This window comes from Cinclus cinclus, chromosome 18 (assembly GCF_963662255.1).
Source record: "Cinclus cinclus chromosome 18, bCinCin1.1, whole genome shotgun sequence".
In the NCBI taxonomy this organism is placed as follows: domain Eukaryota; kingdom Metazoa; phylum Chordata; class Aves; order Passeriformes; family Cinclidae; genus Cinclus; species Cinclus cinclus.
In genome coordinates this window covers 15,314,585-15,337,171 of record NC_085063.1, presented here as the reverse complement: position 1 = coordinate 15,337,171, position 22,587 = coordinate 15,314,585, and the positions used below count along the sequence as shown (strand labels likewise).

General features: G+C 44.1%; 1 protein-coding gene across 1 annotated transcript; it reads left to right on the top strand.

The window, feature by feature from the left end:
• Positions 1-209: 209 nt before the first annotated feature.
• Positions 210-20,861, top strand: CSE1L (chromosome segregation 1 like). Its single transcript, XM_062505040.1, has 25 exons — positions 210-312; positions 2,460-2,555; positions 3,067-3,209; positions 4,206-4,307; positions 4,717-4,862; positions 5,138-5,228; positions 5,491-5,598; positions 6,476-6,568; positions 7,811-7,978; positions 8,080-8,209; positions 8,894-8,959; positions 10,461-10,663; positions 11,700-11,784; positions 12,564-12,625; positions 13,371-13,507; positions 13,668-13,771; positions 14,363-14,460; positions 15,335-15,485; positions 15,968-16,176; positions 16,682-16,779; positions 16,983-17,068; positions 18,104-18,185; positions 18,616-18,762; positions 19,592-19,823; positions 20,349-20,861. The coding sequence occupies exons 2-25, from the start codon at positions 2,471-2,473 to the stop codon at positions 20,436-20,438; spliced, it is 2,916 nt and encodes a 971-aa protein (XP_062361024.1). The 5' UTR covers positions 210-312; positions 2,460-2,470; the 3' UTR covers positions 20,439-20,861.
• The last annotated feature ends 1,726 nt before the right edge of the window (positions 20,862-22,587 follow it).

Sequence of the window (22,587 nt, the reverse complement as noted above, 5' to 3'; positions counted from 1 at the left end):
GCGGCGGGCCCGTTCCCGTGACGGAGCCGGGGCTCGTGGGCGGGGCGAGGCTGGCGCGCTACGAGAGGCGCCGCGGAGCCTTGTGGGAAAGGCCCGGCCATTGGCCACCGCCTATTAAGCGCGGCGCGGATTGGCTGCCGGCGGCGCCCCCGGGGCCGAGGCGACCGCTGATTGGCCGGGCTGCAGCGCGCTGTCCCCGCCCCGCGCGATGCGGTCACGGAGCTGCCGCCGCGCCCTCGCCCGGCGGTTTGAATGTGAAGCGCAGCCGGGGAGCGCTCGGAGCCGCCGCCGCCGCCGGGGAGGAGCCGCCAGGTACGGCCGGGACTCGCCGCCCCGCGCGGCGATGGGGCTGGAGCGGCCCCGTGCGCCGGAGGCACCGCGGCCGCCCGCGCGCCGACTCCGCGCTGCGCTCGGCGCTGGGCCCACGGTGCGGCCAGGGGCGCAGCGCACCATGCTGGGCCCTTCCGCTCGCCTCTCGCGGCCCGCGATTGGTCCGAAGCCGCTGGGCCTGCGCAGCCCGCGCCCCTCATTGGCTGAGGCCGCTGCCAGTCCGGGCTGTCGAGGGGGAAGGGGACCGAGTTAGTCTGAGGGTTCTGGGGCCGCTCAGGCTCTCGCCCGGCCCCGGGCCTGCCGCCCCTCATGGCGCCGCCCGGTCCCGGGGGCTCTGTGCCGGGGCGGCCGCAAGAGGCAGCGCGAGCGGAGCAGCAGCGGTCCGGCGCCGGGACGGACGGAGCCGCGCCGACCCTTCCGCGGGTGAACGGCCCGGCGGGCCGTGGGGGCGCGGGGCCGTTCCCCGCCGGAGAGCCGCGGGCTGCTCCGGCCCGGCCCGGCCCTGCCCCGCGGGGAGCGGCACCGGCCCCGCGCCCCCGCCCGCTGCCCCTGGCGCTGTTTTAGCAGGCCCGCGCTTTGGGGAAGCGGGAAACGGCCCTGGGGATCCTGGGCACCGCCGGCATGGCTGTTCCGTCCCTCTTGGGTCCCGGGCGCTGTTCGGGAGGTGTTCGGTCAGGGCCGGGGAGGGGATGCGGTTGTGTGCGGCTGCTCCCGGGCCGAGCCCAGGGGCACGGCCGCCTTCTGTCTGGGTCTGGGTTTCTTCTCCGTGAGCGGTCTGCAGTAACTTGGCTGAAGTCGATGATGAATTAAGCACGCTTTATGGGTTTTGTGAGGCCTTTCCTGCAGGCGCAGGCTACAACGTGACACTAAGCATCATATCGCTCCAGCTAAAGTACCACCAATGTTTTTTGTATTGGAAAACAAATATGAAGAGCTAGAGGGAGAGAAGGAAATAATCATATGTAGGTAGCGGGTCAAAATATGTTGGTGGATGTGCATTGGTGAACAAGACTACCGACAAGTAAACCCCAAAAGCAAAGGGAAACACAGGAGGCAGGACTCTTCAGGTAGATTTTTACTTCTTGCAAAATGTGTTAGAATCTGATTTGCTTATTAACGTTGATTTAATTCAAGAGGATACTGCTGCTGTCTTTTAATATTATATAGATGCCAGAGCTGACATAAAAAATTGTATCATTAAAGCTCACTACCTTTGCAAGCATGCTTACACAAAACTGTTTACTGCACTGGTGATCAGCATGGAGCAACTCCAAAGTGGGACAGGAAAATTTCAGTCAGTTTTACCAAGTAGAAACTCTGGAGAAAAAATGGAAACCCTAGCTGCCTCATAACCCTTGTGGGAAGTGAATTGTGCTGCTGGTGGTGGGAAGGACGGGCAGGATTGATGATGATGATGTCCTCAGGAGCATCTCCATTAAAGCAGATCTTGCTCTTGCTGTAATTTAAATTATTCCAATGCAAGCTGTGAAGTAAATCTGTAACTGTGGTACCGTTAAGAATATGTGTGGGAGACACTAGAGGGGAGCAATATGGACCTATTGCACAGAGTTATTCTGTAAAAAGTATTGTATTTAAATTAGCTTCCACCCTAGTCTGAACTAATTTTACAGGGAGGGCAAGCTGACTTTGCTCAGTCTTTTGTCTCTTTTTTAAAAAAGTATTTTCTTTTGAGATTTTTCTTTAATAAGGAGTATTTGATTTTTTAAAAAAGCCTTGAATCTTCCACACACTTTGAATTGTTTTATTTACAATTATGTAGGGCAGGACTATTCAGCTGTTTCAGTCAGGATCAGTTTCTGGGGCTGGCAGCAGAACCAAATTCCTGTTGTCCTGAAAGGACAAGAGATCATCTTTTGGCTGTACCTGGCTCATGTCTGCAGGATGTGTAAGCCTTTTCTAGAGTTTGGGGTCCATAAACCAGACCCTGGCAGTTACCTGTCACTTGAGAAGTGGAATCTTTGCTGTGCCTGTGCACCCTGTGGGGACTGTGCTTGTGAGGTATTGTCAGAAAGAGCTGATGTTGCTTCTGTGGGATCTGGTTTTACATGGGAAGCTTTAGGATAGATTTTCTAATCTCTGGTTATAACAAATCTACTTGTGTGTTTTAGGTTCTGCCAAAATGGAGCTCAGTGATGCCAATTTACAAACTTTAACTGAATATCTAAAGAAAACACTAGATCCAGATCCTGCTATAAGGCGTCCTGGTAAGTAATTTTCATTATTGAGAACAAAAAAGTTCTGTTTCTTTTTGACTGTTCTGTCTCTGTGTAGCAAACTTCAGTGGATATTTATGCAATAACCTCTTTACAGAAGTTCTCAGTATCCTTTTAAAACGAAATCCCCCAAAAAAGTAATGAAGGATGGATATAAATAGAAATAATTTTATTTTTGCTAATTTGTTTTTCTCTATTCTTGCTGTTATTTAAAACAGTGCTGCTGTTCACAGCAAGTCAGGATTTACTTTTGGGGTTGTGGCTTTTCTAAGGGTGCAGAGACAGTATTTCCCTATCCTGCTGGGGGTCCCAGGGCTGTGGTTGATGGCAGGAGCGTTGAGGAGCTGGGGAGCAAAGTTGTGCTACCTTTTGTCAGGCATGTTCCCGTGAAGCTCTGGGGAGTGTTTATGTTGGGTATTCCAAAGAGACACTGGAGAAATCGTAGGATTCCCATTAGAGAAAGCAGTTCATCTTCTGCTGACCTCAGCATATTCTCTTACAGCGGAGAAGTTCCTTGAGTCTGTGGAAGGAAGCCAGAACTATCCTCTGTTACTCTTAACACTGCTGGAGAAATCACAGGAAAATGTCATCAAAGTCTGTGCATCTGTAACGTTCAAGAATTATATTAAAAGGAACTGGAGAATTGTAGGTATCCTAGTGGTGCTAAGAACCAGTCATGCTTTTAAAGTACAGTAAGCAGATCCACATCCCACCCAACTCGAGTCATCCATGAGCCTGCTGAGGGAGCCCTTGATTCTCTCATCCAGATCATCAGTAAAGATATTAATTAGTACTGGCCCCAGTACTGAGCTCTGGGGAACCCCATTAGTGATGGATGGTTCAGCGTACCTGAACTTCTAAAATTGCTGACTTTTGATTTAAGTGTGTGGAAAGATGGTAAAAGGGATGTCAGAAGGGTAGTGGTTCCATCAGGTTTAAAGTATCGCAAGACTGAGTGTCTCTCTGGAGGTGCTTTTCTCTTAATTGCTGGATGATTTCTAGGTCTCTGAACTTCAGTGCTGTCATCACAGGTAATGTGACTGTCACTGCTGTCACTGGTTGGAACAATCCACCTCATTATTTTATTTCTTTAGTAGCAGCTTTCAATTTTATGCTACGTGGCACTGCTGAAAGACTGGACTTGGAACTGATTGGTGTTTAGAACTGGTTAGATAACTCTTAAAGTCAACGTTAGGGTTTTGACTGTGTAATCTGAACCTTCATGTACAGTCTCTAGAAAGGATGGCTTGAGACAGTTCACACAAAATCAGTTTGTGGGGTTGGCAGAGGTGCTGTTTGGTGTGGTGGAGGAGGAGACTTGGGTAAATGTGGGGATTTTATTGCCATGTGCACCCTCCCTCACTGCTGCTCAACTGCTGACCTGAAAAGTTACCCTTAGAGAAGGAGAAAAAAACTTCCTGAAAGTTTTACAGAAGGACATTATTTCTTTCAGCTTTTTTCAGATGCTGCTGTTCCAGATTCATTGCAGGCAGTGTCTCTAACAGGTCTGCTTCTTAGGTTCTTCAGCATTGTAATAGTTACATAAATCAGTATAAACAGTTGGTTTCTGAAATGCTGATCATCTCTCATTTTCTAGAGAATGCTGAGATCCCCATAACTTAATTACTGTTTTCATTTTAGGTTGAGGATGAACCAAACAAAATCTGTGAGTCGGACAGAATAGCCATCAAAGCCAACATAGTGCCCTTGATGCTTAGCAGCCCAGAACAAATTCAGAAGCAGGTAATGTGTCATTCCTGGTTGTATCCATGAAACTTTGTGAATATTCTTAGCATGTCTAGAGACTATGTTTATTGGCAGAGCTCAGTTCCCTTACCAGTGAGCTCATCCTGATCCAAACAACTTCAAGGATATTGTTACAGGTATTTCTCCCTACTTTTACATTTTTTCAAGATGATTACTGTATAATCTTTTAGCTAAGTTCTAACATTAGGCAGCTAAATGCCAATTCTAGAAAGTGAGACTGTGTGAACTTAAGCTGAGATTTTTGCATTTGTGTGGAGAGCAGTAGATGTTTAACACAGTGATTTGGGAATGGGACGAGAGTGACCAGGGTTTTCTGGGATGTTTGCAGCACCTGGCACGGCTGCTGCATGCTGTTCTGTCACGAGTAGTTGTGTTCCCTTTGCAGCTGAGTGATGCCATCAGCATCATTGGGCGGGAAGACTTCCCCCAGAAGTGGCCAGACTTGCTGACAGAGATGGTGAACCGCTTCCAGAGCGGCGACTTCCACGTCATCAATGGGGTTCTGCGCACCGCCCACTCCTTGTTTAAAAGGTACTGGCAGGAAGGGAATGGTGTGTGCATTGGAAACGTTCTGTTCAGCTGGCATGCTTTACTGTTAGACTTCAGTAGTTGTGACTTCTACATATACCTTTTAAGTAGTTATCAAATTGTACACCTTGCATGGTTTTCAACCATGTTGTTTAGTTCTTGTTTACTTGACAATATCTGTTTCAAGGTTCAGTGCAAGACAAAATTCTGTGTGAATTAATTTGGTAATAAATGTGAAGGCTATTCTGTTTTTCATGTGTTTCTCTCTTACTTGTCAGGTACCGCCATGAATTTAAGTCAAATGAATTATGGACAGAGATCAAACTTGTCCTTGATGCCTTTGCTTTACCCTTGACAAATCTCTTTAAGGTATTTCTTGTTGAGTAATTTCTAAAAACAAGTTTAATGTTCTGAATTGCTTGCTGTGGATACCTCTAAAAGTAAAACTCAAGAATTGTTGTTCGAAACTGTTTAAGAGGTTCAAATTCCAGTCATTAACTGGGACCTAACAGGATTGATAAGGGTATGAAAAATAACAATATTATCTGGTTTAAAAAATCATTCCATGACACTTTTCAATATTTTTTTGTTGGCATGGGTTTTGTACTTGACAGTCTTGCATTTTTTCTAGGCAACTATTGAACTTTGCAGCACACATGCAAATGATGCCAGTGCCCTGAAGGTTCTCTTCTCTTCTCTCATTCTAATTGCGAAGCTGTTCTACAGTTTAAATTTTCAGGTGAATCTTCTTGTTCTTGGGATAGTTTTGCTTTGTTCTGAAGAAGCTGTTACTATGGAACTCATTTGAGGCAGCCTTCAAGGCCATGCTTTATGGCAAAAAGAGAAGTCACCAGTGCATCTGCTGGAGTAAAAGCACAGTAAGGAAGGGTTATTTAAGACATTAGGTTGGCCCTATATAAACACAAGTTCAAGAGAGTCTGAGCTGGCATTGCTGCAGGGAGGTGTTGTATGAGGCCTCTGAGTAGGAGTGGGTAAGGCAGGAGTCCAATGCCCGAGTTTGTGTTCACTGTGCCCCTTTATTAACGTGTCTGTACTGACAGGAACTAGGTCACATTCTACAGGGCTACATTACATGTAGCTCTGTGGCACTGTAGGGGCAGTAATTCTGGGAGCAGGGTGGGTTTTCTGGGTTTGGTATCAGATCTGCATTTACTAAGTGTGCTGTATGGGAAATGGTAAAGAGCTCCCTTGCTGAGGTGATGTTTATTTAGTGTCTCAACATAAATGTAAGTCTGTGAAGTGTGATTGTGCCTGGATTCCTTGGGCTGTATTTCCATAGGGGGCAAAAGAGCAAGGTGGAGTTAAAAAAGACTTGTGCTTTCTTGTTCTGAGAGCGAGAGGTGAATATGGCTCATTCATTATGAAATGTGATCTGGGTCTAAGCAGCTAGTTTATTTGGAACTATTACTCCAGGGCTGTGTCAGAACAGCTTTTGTTTGGGAGGGGGGAAGGGGCATTGTTTCAGTCTGAAGACTTTTACACAGATTATTGCCCCCCAGTAGATTATAAGGTGAATGCACTGCTTCCAGTGTAGGTACGTTACGTGAGCAGTGCAATCAGAAATGAAAATGCAGATTTATGCTTTTCCTTCACAGGATCTTCCTGAGTTTTTCGAAGATAACATGGAAACATGGATGACAAACTTTCATAGCCTTTTAACTTTAGATAATAAACTCTTACAGACTGATGTAAGTACTGCATAAACCACCTGGTTTGCATCTGTAGGGGAGAGGGTGGACTGACAATTTATTATGAACAATGCAGTATTTTTTGTGGGGCAAACAAAGGAGTAGAATGACTGTAAGAAAATGGAGTTTAGGAGAAGTTGCTCTGTTGTCCTAAGGAACTTGAGGTTCAGTTCTTCAAGTTGTGTGACGGTTATAGGTATACCCAGCTGTGCACAGAAATCAAATTACCAATACTCATCACTGAGTTGATTCTTTCAGGAACAGCTGCTGAAGTAACCTGACCATTAGCATGACAGGGCTCAGGTTTTCTGTACTTTTCAGCTGGTTCATGCATTGTGTTCTAAAAAACCGGGTATCTTAAAAGAGCTTGAAACAATTGAACATAAAGGGCAGGACATCTCTTAAGTGCTTCAGCATTTGCTGTATTGGTCTAATTAAAGAATGAGTAATTTCACTGGTGGAAGCTGATACCAGCTCAGCAGAGCTGCAGTTATTTTTGTGCATGTTTTGTGTATTTTAAGTGCTGATGTCTTCCAAAACCAGCACTGTAGTTTGCCACTTGATGGAGCCAAAAGAACTTTATAAATTTCTTGACAGCACACAGGGAGTCATATTAAGTGTATGTTGTGCTCTAGTGACCCTGCTGCTAAAAGAGGCTTTGCTGCTCTTTTGTGTCTGTGGGCTGCTCCCAGCAGAAGCACTTGTGCAGCTGAACTGGGACAGGCAGTAAAGCTGAAATATGGGGGGGGGGGGGGGGGGGGGGGGGGGAGGGAAGAGGGTCAGATAGAGCTGGGGTGGTGGTTGGTTGAGTTGTTTTTTTTAATTCCAGCTCCATTTCCCAGTTCACATTGTGGTTCCACAAATGTCTGCTGATCTGGGGAAGGGGACGGAACTTCTACTCCCATTAAAGAGTCATGATGTAGTGGCTTCTAAGCATATTTTTCAATGCCTCATGTGGTCTTTTTTATATTGCATTTGTAAATTAATTTTGCGTGGACTATTGTGGCTGTTTTCAAGTGCACAGTACCTTAATTTGAAATGTGGGTATGATTTCTAACTTTAAGAGCAGTTTGGGTACAGATCAGCAATAGAGTAGTACTAGGGACATGAGGGATTTCTTTCACCTGTTTAAAACATGGTAAAACGGTGATGTAAATATTTAACTTAAATACCTTGATACTTCTGATGTTTAAGTAGTGTTGAAGTTTGGATGTTTAAGTTTTTGGTTTTGTTTTATGTGAGGATGAAGAGGAAGCTGGATTGCTGGAGCTCTTGAAGTCACAAATTTGTGATAACGCTGCTTTATATGCTCAAAAATACGATGAAGAATTCCAGCCCTACCTGCCACGTTTTGTAACAGCAATCTGGAATCTGTTAGTCACAACAGGCCAGGAAGTGAAGTATGACTTGGTAAGTTGCTAAAATCTGATCTTGTCAAGTTGAATAATAAATGATAAATTACAAGTGGATCAGTCATGCTAAAGCTTTGTGTTCTGTTTGTGGTGCTGCAGCTGGTCAGTAATGCAATCCAGTTTCTGGCCTCAGTTTGTGAGAGACCACATTACAAGCATCTGTTTGAAGACCAGAATACATTGACAAGCATCTGTGAAAAAGTTATTGTTCCCAATATGGAATTTAGAGGTAACTTTTTGAGAGTTATGTTTTGAAATACAGAACAAAAATCTAACTAATTATCATGACATGTTGCTTTGCAGGACTAAGAATTGAGGATTCCCTTTTGTGTACCTTAGTGCTAGATTCAAACCCAAGTTTCTGCAGCAGATTGCTGTTCTCTGGGCTTTGTAGAATTGTATGAATATACCTAACTTTACATGTTGAAATCCCAGTGGAGGAAGTCTAGGTCATGTGCCACCAATAAATTTCTACAGTTAAAGTGAGTATCTGAATAATTCAAGGAGCCTAAATAGGCAGGAATTTCAGGCCTACCAAATTGTAGTGTTTAGTTCTCCAGGTTTTGATGGCTCATATTGATCCTATATTTAAAATGCAGTGAAAATGTATTGAAGTGATATGAAGCTTCTCTCTCTTACATCTGTGAATCTGAAAGCCTCTTCAAATACACCTGGTGTTGAATGTGTTAGAGTTTTTTTTTTTTTTTTAATCAATAAATCAGCCCATGGATATGAAAGACTAATTTGTGAGACAGAAGCTAAACAGACTAGTCTGGCTGGATATTTCTTGTTAATTAATATTAATGTTATAGGAAGATTCTTGGAAAAAATAGCAAGTTGATAATGATACATGCTTTTACCATAAAAATCAGACACTTCAGTACTTCAACTTCTATGTATTTTATATTTTCAGCGGCTGATGAAGAAGCATTTGAAGATAATTCTGAAGAGTATATAAGAAGGGATTTGGAAGGATCTGGTAATCCACAGCTTTATACTAAGAATACTTCTTCTTTAAATATATCTCTAAAGAGCTGAAGCAATTTACTGAAGCTTTTATAACTTCATTTTGAAATGGAGAAAGTTTCCACACAGCACCCCCAGCTGGATTTTATCCAGTCTCTGGTCAAGCCTGCTGTCACGATATGCTTGTCACAATGTCTTTCTGGTTTGAACAATGTTTTTATAGGGCTTTTTCCTTAACTGGATTGGTATGTCTTCTGCACTACCCAAATTCTCATTTCAACAAATACAGCCTGTTAGTCAATGTTGAGTAGTAGCCAGTTGTGTATTAGGTCCTGTGTGTGGAGGTTTAAATAACAGGGAGAGACTCTTGATGTTTAAACTGAAATTCTGCCTGCGGTTGCACACAAGCTGTGCTCAGGCCAGCTGGCCAGCAGCCAGGCTGGGACGTGGCATGTGTTCAGAGCAGTGCCAGCCCGGCTGCTGCAGTGCTGGGGGAGGCTGAGCTCTGCAGCCAAGCCAGAGACTGAGTGAGCCAAACCTGGCTCTGTGTGACAGCTCTGGGCCACCAGCAGTTCAGTGACAGACACTTTAGAAGTAATGGCATTTTGTGATAGATTGAAGGAATTACTGTATGTTTCCAGTGCAGGACAAAAATGGAGGAAGCATTTTTGAACTTTTTTTATCCAGGATTGGCTGCATTTTAGGTATTTGTGAAATTTTTTACAAAAATGTCCTGTCAGGTGTGGTGGGCCAGAAGCTGGCTTGTGTTCCAGCTGCAGTCTGATGGGGGAGAGAGCAGGAGGGCTGAAAGTGAGAGGATTCACAGATAGAGACTGTGTAAGTGAAAGAAGGAGTAAGAAAAGGGGAGAGAAGTTACTGACTCACCACTGCCCACAGGCAGACTTTTGCCCAGCCTGTCCCTGAGCAATGGCCACTTCTTCTCCCAGTTCCCCTCCCCTCAGTTTTTGTTGCTGAGTGTGCCATACAGCACGGAATGTCCTGCTGGTCAGTTTGAATTAGCTGCCCTAATTGGTTGTCCATTCCCACCTCCTTCCCTGCCCCAAACTACTTGCTGGGAAGGCAGAGCAAGAGGAAGAGGAAGCCCTGGCAGTGTGACAGTACTCTTCAGCATCAGTCAAACCCTGGGTGTTAGCAGCAGCTTTAGTCATTGGTACCAAACATGGCACCAAATGGGCCACTAGGGAGAAATGAACTCCCTCCCAGCCAGAGCCAGTAGCTTTGGGAGCATAATGCCAAGGCAATTCCAGCCCCCCTGCATGCCTGCTGCCACTGCTCAGGGGCAGGTGTCCCCTCTCCTTGCTGTACAGGTTGTTCAGTTGTCACAGGAAATCAAAGGCTTACAGGTGTTCTTACACAGCAGTGTGGAGGGTTGCAATAATTAACATGGGCTGTGGCTGTAACGTGAGAAGCTGTTACTGTTTGATTATTATGTTTTATTAATATGAAAAGCTGTCTGCTTTCTTGTATCCTAAGAATCTTTGGTTCTCCTGCAGATATTGACACCAGGCGCCGAGCAGCTTGTGATCTGGTCAGAGGCTTGTGTAAATTTTTTGAAGGACCTGTGACAGGGATTTTTTCTGGATATGTTAATTCTATGCTGCAAGAATACGCAAAGAATCCATCTGTTAACTGGAAGCACAAAGATGCAGCAATTTACCTTGTAACGTCTTTGGCATCCAAAGCTCAAACACAGAAGGTGCTTGTACATTCTGTTCGCTGTAATCTGCCTGCCTTCAGATCTTACAGTGCACATGGGGGGCCTGCAGCTGCTTCAGAAAGGGAGCATCTGTGTGTGCAGTAGTTGAAGTTGGGGAGGTGAAAAGCTGCCCTTTATGTGATCCTGTCACAGTGGGTGGTGTCTGGCCTTCAGGTAGCTGGGGTGGTGTGGCTCTGTGGCAGCCTGACTGGCATGTGGGATCCAGCCAGCCAGAGAAACAAAACTGCCTCAGCTCTGGACCCCCTGAGCTCTGACTGCTCCTGAGGCAGTCTGGAAGCCATAGAAGGCAAACAGAGCTTTACAGAAGATAACCAGATGTTTTAAGTAGACTAAAAGGAGTTTAAATGACTCTTGGAGTTCTTGTCATGGTATTTCCCAATGTTTCCTGCTACTTGAATGTTTGATTTGTGAATGACATGTGAATGCTAATGATGGCTGGAAATGGATCTCATTACTTGCTGGGAGAAAGCAACTAATAGGCTGGAGACACCAAAAAAGCACAGGTAGGCTAACCTGTATTTGGAAACAGGAGCATTGTATCAAATGTCCTATGGAACAAGTTTAGATGTACTACTAGATATTTTAAATGCTCTTGCCGTTCAGATCTCAGTGTCTTTACATGATGGATCTGAGGCAAACATAGTAAAACATATACAGCATTTTATGCAATTTTGCTGAAGGTTCTCAGTTCAATTTTACTGTAGCCAGGTCTATACTGCTGACCAGCAGTTGTTAGTGATGTGTAACAGGAACCAGTCTGATAGCATTTGGGAAACTGCAAAGTTTATATCTTTTTCTATGCTATTTAATGGCAAATATGGACTAATTTAGAACACTTAATTGAAAAATCTTCATCTAAAAATCCTGGTTTAAAAAGAGGTTGCATTTTTTATAAGAGGAAAACTAATAATAATTTGTTATATAAACAGCTAGTTTTCATACTCATTTTGAGTGAGAAAACTAGCTGTTTATATCTCAGCATATAAAAATAAGAGTTGTTTTTTGCTTCTTCCAGCATGGAATAACACAAGCCAATGAACTTGTTAATCTGACAGAATTCTTTGTGAATCACATTCAACCTGACTTAAAATCTGCTTCTGGTGAGTTAATGTTAATTTTGATACTTTATTTTTATGATATATCATATATTTTATGATATATCATAATCTTGACAGTGACCATTGCTTGTGAAGTCTCAAGCACTCCTTTATCAGCAGAATCTCTGATATGGACTGGTAACACCTGGCATAGAGTAATCCATTTTTGTTTGGCTAGCAGAGAAGGAGCTGTTACAGCAAGGGGGATTGCCACCTTCCCACCTGCTCTCTGCAAGATCAGCGCATGTATGCACATGTTGGTATCAGCTACATGCTTAAACTTGATTACTTTTTTTTTGATTACTGTATTTGAGATCTTGTGGTAAACTTCTATGCTCTACAATAAACCCTGAGAAGTTAAAAATTCTGAGGCCAGGTTATGACCTGTACAGCCCCCATTACTGAGATTGTGGATGTCTAGATTTAAACCATGTAGTTTATTTTACAGTCCAACAATTATCTTACAATATGTGAAGCATAGTGGGTTGTCTCGAAATGTGTAATTGAGGGCCACTAAAACTGAAACCAGAAGATGAAATTTTATCTGAGCTGGGTAGTACTTTTAATGGTACTGGGGTGTGATTTGTACCTAAAACTGATAATCTAACAGTGCCCATACCAAAGTGCAGGAACTAAGAAATGTAGAAAAACATTGTCTGTATTATTTTCTACAGGGGAAAATTATTACTTAGTGTCAAGTGTCACCTGTATATATAGTACATGTTCAGTAATCCCATTTGTGTGAGAAGTATCAACGAAATTTGCATATTTTTCTATTTCAGTGAATGAATTCCCTGTGCTAAAAGCAGATGGTATAAAATATATCATGATTTTTAGAAACCAAGTAAGTTTTTCTTTTACTCTTATGGAAAAACATATTGTATGTTGTTACTTTATACTTGCCAAGCCTAATTTATTGCACTTGGCCATATGCTAACTCAGCAGGTGTTTGATAGTCATATACAACACTCCTTGCTGATTTTTAGTTTGGAAAGTAAACGATATTGTTAAAAATATCCAATTAACATGGAGTCTATATGCTGTCCATATGCTGTGGGAGCACTGAATATCTTAGCTGCTTAATTCTGTGACACACTCAAATATTTCCAAGTCAGTGTTAGTCCAAATACCCTTTACTGCTTCTGTCATTGCAGTAGTTGTTAAAAGCCCAGCAGTTTTGTCCTTTCCTTTTTCTGATTAGTGAGATGGCGTGAAAAAATATGTAGCATATTATTCTAAAGTCTAGATTAACTTTATTAATGTTTTATGAGATATCCGTGATTTTGGCTTTTTAAACCTTGGTATTTTTAATTGCCTGTTAAGGCAAAGTAAAATGGAAAGGGAAATGTACGTTAGGATTATCTGCACTCACTGCTCATCCAGTGTACCACTGGTGTTCAGGGGAAGTGTATGAGTGATAGCAGAAGTGGGTACCTCCTGGTTGTTGAGATGTGAAGTAGCAACAGGAGGAGCCTCCCAAGATGCTCCCTCTGCCAAGCTCTGCATATCACTGATGATTGGTTGTGCTTTAGAGTTGAACCATCTGTATTTTTTTAATGTACTTATGATTTGTTGCTGTACTTCTGTAGGTACCAAAAGAACAACTGCTGGTGTCTATTCCCCTCTTAATCAATCACCTCCAAGCAGAAAGCATTGTGGTCCACACTTACGCAGCCCACGCTCTCGAAAGACTGTTTACCATGAGAGGGACAAATAATGCTACCCTGTAAGTTTTCAAGCAGAAGTAAATTCATTGCTACATAGATTTTGTGTATTAAGGATGAGAAATACCTGTAGGGGATCCTTTGTGCCATATATTACAGTATTGTATAAGGCTTGAAGTTTGACTCTCTTTCATCATTAAAGAGCTGTGTTTCACTTAACAGCATTACAGCTGCAGAAATGGCTCCGTTTGTAGAAGTGCTGTTAACAAACCTTTTCAAAGCTCTGACACTTCCTGGCTCATCTGAGAATGAATACATTATGAAAGGTAAAGGCCTAATGAGTCCTGCAATATAAGAATGACTGGGTTAACTTGAGGTAAAGACTTAGAGTTGCAGGTTCCTGACATGTTGAAGAGCCTGCAGTTACTTACCAGGCTGTATCAAGTTGTCTTTGACTAAACTTGTGGTACCAAAGAGAAACACTAAACATGATGGTACTGTGGGAAATGAGTTCTCAGATGCTAGTCTTGTAGTCAGGAGAGCTGCCTGGACAGTGTCAAAAGGGGAAGATCTGAGCAGTCTCTGATCCTGGGGAGGAGATGAGGTCATGGCTAGGGAGAGGATCGATCTGATCACGGCTAAGAGGATGTGAGATCTGAGACTTGTCCAGGACAAATGGTGGCCTTGGTAAAGTTACTTAATCTGCTGTGTTCATCTGTAAAATGGGAATAGGGAGGCTTTGCTTTATGCTTTATGCTAATTATAGATTGAATGTTCTTGCAGCAGGTGCCCTTTTCATTCTGTACCTTATTTCTTGGGATCCTGTTCTAACTGTAAAAGGTAAAGGATTTAGGCATATGTTGAGCGGCAGAAGTGTATTTTGTCTTCAAAAGCTAACATTTTCCATTTATTTGCAGCCATCATGAGAAGTTTTTCTCTGCTACAGGAGTCCATAATTCCATACATCCCTTCTGTCATCACACAGCTCACACAGAAACTGCTGGCTGTCAGTAAGGTAAAGAAACAGAGCAAAAGGGTCACCTTTCACCTTTTGGAGTAGTCTTGCTGAGGATTTATGTGTACTTTGTTGGTGGTGTTCTGTTAGAATACTTCTAAATTGTTCAATATTTTCTGATGCAAGTAATTTGAAACGGCATTCCAGTGAGGTACTGCCTTCCTTTTAGAACATATCCTCTGCTCATTCTCCCTGCTCTCATCTGAAATTCAGAAGCAGCATATGAACTTTTTCTGTAATGTTAGTTTGTTGCAGTATAAATGCTTGCTTGTGCAGAGGCCACCAATACAATAATCTGGTTTCATCACAGCTTCTGTATTCTTTGCCCATGAAACTTCTGAAAGTAATAATAATTGGCATTGAAGTGTGGGATTGAATTAAACAAATTGCCCTTCTGCTTATGGTGTGTAAAATTCTCTTGGTTTTTATTTAGACTTGCCAAATTCTTAACCACTGACAGTAGGGAATGCCTTAAAATACCTTCATTGATTGTCCAGAAAACTCCTTCTCTGTGCAGTTTAAGCATAACTGCAGCTTACAAGGAGTATTCAGTAGATAATTGACTGGACACTTAGGAGATTGAAAAATAATATTTTTCTGGTTTTAGTTCTGTGATACTTTAACTGTTTGCTAGTTTATATAGAGCTTCTGAAAAACACTTGGTATTAAAAAAACCCTCTCCTTTATGCCTTAGAGGTCTTTATGTTGCTTTTATCTATGGGATTAGATTTGTAAGCATATTAATACATAAATTACAAGTATCCCTAGTCCAAAATGCTACTTTAGTCTTCAGTTGAAATAAAAAATGTATTTAGCAAAATAAGTGACTTGTGTGCAAGTTTGGGTTGATAATCTATTTATAACTTGTTTTCAGAATCCCAGCAAACCTCACTTCAACCATTACATGTTTGAGTCCATCTGCTTGTCGATAAGGATAACGTGCAAGGCAAACCCAGAGGCAGTCGGGAGCTTTGAGGAGGCTTTGTTCCTGGTGTTCACAGAGATCCTGCAGAATGATGTGCAAGGTAAGAACAGTCCCTGAGTGTCTGGGCTCTCACTGGGGCTGGCTGCTAGGATTTACCTTATGGCAGGTTTTTTGTAGCACAGGAAATGCAAGGGGAGAAGCAATATTTTCATGGTCTGAAAGTGTTTAGATTGTTCTGTAGGGTATGTCAGCAGTATTCACTTATTCTAAATTGCATTTTTAAAATATCTAGTAATCACTAGTCCAAAGCCTCTTAATATTATTCTTAATTCTGTTGCCTTGTTTGTAGTAGTTTGTTTTTGTATGTTCTGAAACATTAACGGGTAGAGGAGATAGAAAGTGTATATATGCAATGCTTGCTAATATTTGGAATAATTACATTTGGGAAGATACGTTTCTTCAGAGTTTTATTTATTGAAATCTTTGTGATAATATTAAATTGTGATTTCAGTCCATAGATAAGTGGTTTCTGGGAACTGACAGTGACCATGTTGTCTGACTTTGTCATTGTTTCTCTTGCAGAGTTCATTCCCTATGTGTTTCAAGTGATGTCCCTACTTCTAGAAATGCATAAAAATGAAATCCCATCATCCTATATGGCATTGTTTCCCCATCTGCTCCAGCCAGTTCTCTGGGAAAGGACAGGAAACATTCCCCCTCTGGTCAGGCTCCTGCAGGCTTACCTGGAGCGGGGTGCCAGCACCATCGCCAGCGCTGCCGCTGACAAGATCGTGAGTCTTGGGGAGAGCCACTGCCTCCAGATGTGATGGTCTGGGCTTACAAACTGTGAGGAACTCCAGCAAACAGCTGGATTTGTGCAGAATTTGGTGCTTACAGAGACAAACTGATACTCAGAATGTAACTTGTTGGGTGCTTTTCCATTATGTGGATAAGATGAATGCTAGGCTATCGTACTTTTGTCAGCTGAGATGAAAAATTCCTGCTCTTAGTTCTTGCAAATGATAAGTTTTCTTAGACAATTTTCCTGTCTTGTTTGCCTCATGTTAAACATGTGAATAATGAGAACTCTCAGGTTCTGTTCAGAACAGTCTTGAGAAGAGTGAGTGAGAAGAAGCCAAAATGTGTCTTCCTTGACCTGAACTGCAAAAGCTGAATCCTGGCTTAGCTTATGAAGGCTTTTGCCTTGGCGTATGCCTTGGATGGTAATGGTCAATTTTCTGGTAGGTCACATATGAAGAATTGTTGTCTAGAGTTCTATATCTGTTTTTCTTGCAGCCTGGATTGTTAGGTGTGTTCCAGAAGTTGATTGCCTCTAAAGCTAATGATCATCAAGGGTTCTATCTTCTAAACAGCATCATCGAGCATATGCCTCCGTGAGTATGAGCTGAGATTACATTTAAAGCTAACTTCTGTAGACTTTAATTATGAAGTGTATAAACATGCCAAATGTTAATTTTTAACAACTGAAAACATCACATTTTTCAGTCAGGTTTGAACAATTCTGTACATGTTTTCTGTGAAGTGGCGTCAGTAAAATCCTAGTGTGAATTGAATAACTATCCTTTTAAATTTCCAGTGAATCAGTTGACCAGTACAGGAAACAGATCTTCATTCTGCTATTCCAAAGACTTCAAAATTCCAAAACAACAAAATTTATCAAAAGTAAGTTCCTTGCTCTGTGGAAAGCTCTGGTGACAGAGGTGCAGCTGCACAGAACAAGTGTCCTCTCAGGCCGTGGATACGTGGATGGAGGGGGGTGGTGACTCCAAGGACTTGCTCCAAATTATTTGTCATCAAGAGGGGTGTATGGGGCAGTCAGCATAGCAGGTGACACTTAGTTCATGAAAATGGAGGGAGACAAGACTTACATACTTCTCTTCCTTTCCTAGTGTGTGATGTCATCATCTAAAAATGTCTCCATTTAATCTCCAGCCAGTAGCAGCAAATTTTCCCTCTCGTGCAGCACAGCAGTTACTGACCACACATCCTGTAGTTACCTGTAGTGGTGTGTTAGTACTCTGAGGTACTCCATGCTCTTGTGTCATTTTGGCCTTAGTATGACTAAATTTACTGATAAGCTATTATGTTAAACTGGCAAAGATGTGGCAGATTATTGAAATATATATTCTGGTTATTGATACTGTCACAAGAAGACTGTCATACTTGCTAAATTATTTTAATGGTACTATCACTATACAAATTACACAATATCCATTTTTAACCTTAAAATTATCTGGTTATTGCCACCTGATAAGAACAAGAATGATAGATTTGCTTATAATGGTCTTCTACAAATAAAGCTGAAGTGGTGCCTTTAATATACTGCACCTGTGCAAAGGGGCTCATACCTCAGAGTCTGCATTGTGTGAAGTTCTCTGCTGAAAGTAGAGGATTTTTTAAGAGTTTCTTTGGTTCTTGATGGGAAAAAAATCGCAAACGGCTTTTTATAAGTGCTCTAAGGGGGTAAAAGGAATGACTCTTGTTGTACCACCTAGTTTTTGTGTTGTGGTATGTGAAAAGATCAGTTTCTAGTCAAAGTTCATGGCAGCAAGCTCATGTACTTCACTTAAACTGAACATATAAAGTCTGCCATTTCTATCCCCTTGAAAAACTTGCTGGAGTGTGTTTTGCTGCTGACTCTAAAGCTATTCTTTTGTTTTCACATTGATTTTTACTTTGACTTTTTTCTTGTTACAGGTTTCCTTGTCTTCATTAACTTGTATTGTGTAAGATATGGGGCATTAGCTCTACAAGAAATATTTGACAGCATACAGCCAAAGTTAGTATGCTTTGTTTGTTTGCTATATTTAATACTGCTGTGTTATTTTTATCTTTTGAAGTAAGAAAGTTGTCTGTTTAGCTAGACTGTCAGACTACATTTATCACTAATTTGACTGGTCAAATGTTTCTTTTAATATGGTTTGTTCATCTGTCTATAAAGTCTTCTTTTTCTGAATTTCTCACCACAGTTCCTCACTGATAGTTCAAGTTACTAATCTAAGAGGATTATAAAAAGGAAAGATTGATGTTTTTAGTTGTTACCCTTTGTGAAAAGTTTGTATGTGCAGATGTCTACTGCAACAGGATAGCATCTTAACAAATTACCTGGTTGTCTCTATTTCCTAGTGATTCATGTTGTTTCTGGTTCTCTTTCGTCACCATAAGGCTGATAAGGTTTTCTAATACTTTTTTTCTGAATGCCACCATAGGATGTTTGGAATGGTGTTGGAGAAAATTATAATTCCTGAAATCCAGAAAGTGTCTGGACAAGTTGAGAAGAAAATCTGTGCTGTTGGCATTACAAAAATATTAACGGAATGTCCTCCCATGATGGACACTGAGTACACCAAACTGTGGTAGGTACCACACTTCTTCAGGCTGTGCTAGTGAGGCTGTTTGAGTTATTGAAAATGTGAGCTCAAAATACATCCTTGAAGGAAAACTCCTTTGTGATCTCCTCAGGCCCACAAGGCAGTTTTAGGCCTTTCATGCTGCTTCTGTTTCTCAACAAATGAAACTCTGTGATCAAAGAGAATGACAGAACTGGTTTGAGATGTTTTGGATGGACATAGCACGATCTGGCTAGCTGGAACTGCCTTTAGGGAAATCGACTGCTTTCCTCCAGCTTGTGTTCTTTCTGAGCAGCTAGACCCAGTTTTCACTTCTAACTCTTCTAGTCAGGAGACCCAAGCATATTCATAACCTGACAGAGAAACTATAATATCTTAGCTTGAGAGGGGACTTGTGGGGAGAGCTACCAGAGAAGTTTGATTGTCAACCAGTCCAGTAGTGTAGCATGCCAGGTAGTTAAAATTGGATGACAACCACTGGATCCCACACTAGATCCCTGAACTAGAACTTTTTTTAATGTACTTGGAGAAAAATTGTGATCTGTAAAATCATTGCTGTTTATAGATATGTTTTATGACAATTTGACCTGATAAATACATACATTGCTCAAGCTGTTGACAGTACCTACGTTACGCCTGTAAAATATTGAGAACCACAGTTCTCCTGGATCTTCCAAGATCCAATATACCTTGGATATCTACAGTTTCAGCAGCCAAGTCAGTACCTCCAGAGGGTAAATTATAAAGGGTTCCAAAGAACTTGAGCATCCTTGTAAAATACACCCTGTCCTGACATATTTTAAGCACCCCAATTCTGCCTCTCCTCTGCTCCCAGGACTCCTTTGCTGCAGGCCCTCATTGGCCTCTTTGAATTGCCTGAGGATGACACGATCCCTGATGAGGAGCACTTCATTGACATAGAAGATACTCCAGGCTATCAGACTGCATTCTCTCAGCTTGCCTTTGCTGGGAAGAAAGAGCACGATCCTGTAGGGCAGATGGTGAACAATCCTAGAATCCATCTGGCACAGTCTCTCCACAAACTGTCCACAGCGTGCCCAGGCAGGGTAGGTGACTGAACACTTGCATGCTGCTTCTGCAGAGAAATGCCTTTGTGAGAATGGGTCTCTTTGCTAATGTTTGATAATCAGCAAAATGAAGTAGGTCATAACTCAAGTGCAAGATCATGCTGTGGTTTTCTGTCTTTTGGAATGTTTGTAAGGTTTTTCCTTAAGAGCCTTAGAAGGGCCTTATTTTCACAGCACTTAATTTTGCAGAAAGCTTAAATATGCCATTTTTAACAAGAAAATTCACACACTTGATGGTCTATAACTAATACATGTCTCGAGTTCAGTTGGTTGTATGTACTTGGGGAATTCAGGCAGCTCATATAAGATCAGACAATGTGAGTGTACAGCTAACTCTTTCAGCCCACAGCATCTTTGTTTTGCCCAAGATTTTGGTAAGTAAGGACTGCCTGAGAGATCAGCCACTCTCCATGTGGATAGCTGCTGCTCTGACCTTGTGTGTGTGGCGGCAGGAGGGGGTTCATGTTTCACTCGTGACACCTCTGCCCCACCCTGTGCTTGCAGGTTCTGTCCATGCTGAGCACCAGCCTGAATGCAGAAGCGTTGCAGTATCTCCAGGGATACCTCCAAGCTGCAAGTGTGAGTCTGCTCTGAGCTGCAGAGACTCCACAAGCAGGATCAAAAGCTGGTTTGTAATGCAGAAAGTCTACACTGACTTTTTTATAGCAGGGCTCAGACAAAATGAAAAAGCTGCTTGAAATTGTATTGCAGATTCCATCTTGTAAAAGATAAGTGTGGCTTTAAGCTGAAACTGAAGAATTTGATGGTTTGTGTACTCATAGATAAAGGTGGCTAACTTCCATTCCCAGTTTAATCTCAAAGGGAATAGTCAAAGTGGTTTGTTATGGAATTGATTTGAAATCTGCATCTGCAGTGTTTGGATAATATTTGGAAATGTGTGGAGAGCACTGGCTGTAGAAACTCACTTCGGTCACTAAAATTCCTTTTCATTTTAATGTTGTCCTTTGTATTTCTTTTGTCTTTCCTTAAACTTTATCTAAATTGTGAATAAATAAGTACTTGTTTAAAATGTCTGTCACTGAGCACTTACTATTTTAGAAGAATGTATTTGTTTTAAAAAAAGATGTTTTACACTTAGGATAGAATATGAAATAATGGTACCGGGAGGCTTTGTCTTCTATGTAAAGAGTTTAGGTACATTGTAGGATCACACAGAGCAAACTAAAACTTCGGGAGAAGAGCATGTGAGGGCAGGAGCTCTTCCCTGGGAGAAGGGATCAGCTCCAGCTGGGGTTTTCTGCTGTATTCAAATTAAAATTCAAGCAGTGATCTTGGAGTTAGGTTTAACTCGGGTGTTCTCCCATACGGGTTAGGTCTGTGTGTTCTCGGGGCCTGGGCCGGAGTCCCTCCCTGCCCTGGGTGGCTGCGGGTGCGTTCCTGCGCTCTCTCCTGCTTCGGCCCTCCACGGCTGCGCCCGCTCGTCTCACGTTTCTTTTCCTAGAACGCAGAGATGCGAGGACAAGGCGCGTATTTCATGGAGCGTGGCTGCTTTCCGTGCAGGGAAAGGCCGCGCGGGCACCGGGGGAACGGGCGGGGCCGGAACAGGGGGGGCGGGGGAACAGGCGGGGCCGGAAGCGACGACGGACGCAGCTCCACCTCCCCCGCGCGGGGCACGCCGGGAGCTGTAGTTTCCCGCTCTACGGCTCGCGCGGAACGCGCCGGGAGTCGTAGTCACGGCGGAGGGGCGGTGCTCCCGGCACGACTGCGCGCCCATTGGCCAGGGGCGCGGCGGGGGCCGGTGCGGCGGGGGGCTCGCCCGCTGCCGATTGGCTGAGCGCAGGCCCCACCCCCGGCGCGGTGCCGTCAGTTCCGGCGGGCCGTGCCGCCCCGCTCATTCTCTTTGGTGTTTGCCCTGTGCCGCCCCGCCGGTCCCGCCCGGCCCATGGACTGAGCGACCCCCGCCCGCCCCGGCCCGGAGCCGAGCCCAGCGCAGGTGAGGGGGCGCGGGCGGCCCAGGCCCGGCGGGGCCGCGGGCGGTGGGCGGCGGGGCCTGGCGGGCCCGCGCCGGGCCGGGGCCGGGGCCGTGGGGAGAAGGCGGCCCGGAACCCCCTGCTCGTCCGGGGCTCGCCCTGAGCCCGTTCCCGGCCCGGGGCTCATCCCGCCCACGGCCGGGCCGTGCGCCGTGGCGCGGCCGTGAGACCGCCCCGGCGGAGAGCGGGGACCGGACTGCGATGTTTCCGGGGGCGGCGGCAGTGACAGCGGCGCTCCGGGGGAGCCGAAGCGGTGGCACCGCGGGCGGTGCCGTGGGCGGGGGGTGCTCGCTCCCCGTGCCCGCCGTCCTCGGCGCGGCTCGGGGGCGGCAGCGGCGACTCACGGCGCAGGGCCCGGGGCAGCAGAGCCGGTTCGAGTGCCCGGCAGCGCAGCATCCTTCCGGGGCCGGGGCTGGCGGTACCAAACTCCCGAACCGAGCCCGCTGGCCGCACTGCTGGGACAGCACGTGCGGGAGAGGTGACAGCAGCAGGGACAGCGCCAGCCTCTTCTGCCCTGCTGAACGGGCAGCCCCGGCTTGCCCCTCTCTCCCGCCGGCTCTGGCAACCGTCACTGCTCCAGGATCACTTGTCCGTGTTTCCCGAGCAGAACACTCGTTTTTCGTGAGATGCAAAGCAACAAGTTCCGTTTAAACCTTTCTCCTGTCCTACAGACAGTGCAACTTTGAGTTGACCATCCAGGGGCTGATGTACCTGGTAATGCCAGAGCCATTTTTGTGATGCATTCATCTGCT

Coding starts and splice junctions, on each gene's coding strand:
- CSE1L (XM_062505040.1), top strand. CDS start 2,471: ATGGAGCTCAGTGATGCCAATTTACAAACTTTAACTGAATATCTAAAG. Junction 10,664..11,699: donor CCAAAGCTCAAACACAGAAG/GTGCTTGTACAT, acceptor TGCTTCTTCCAG/CATGGAATAACACAAGCCAA. Junction 15,486..15,967: donor CCTGCAGAATGATGTGCAAG/GTAAGAACAGTC, acceptor TTTCTCTTGCAG/AGTTCATTCCCTATGTGTTT.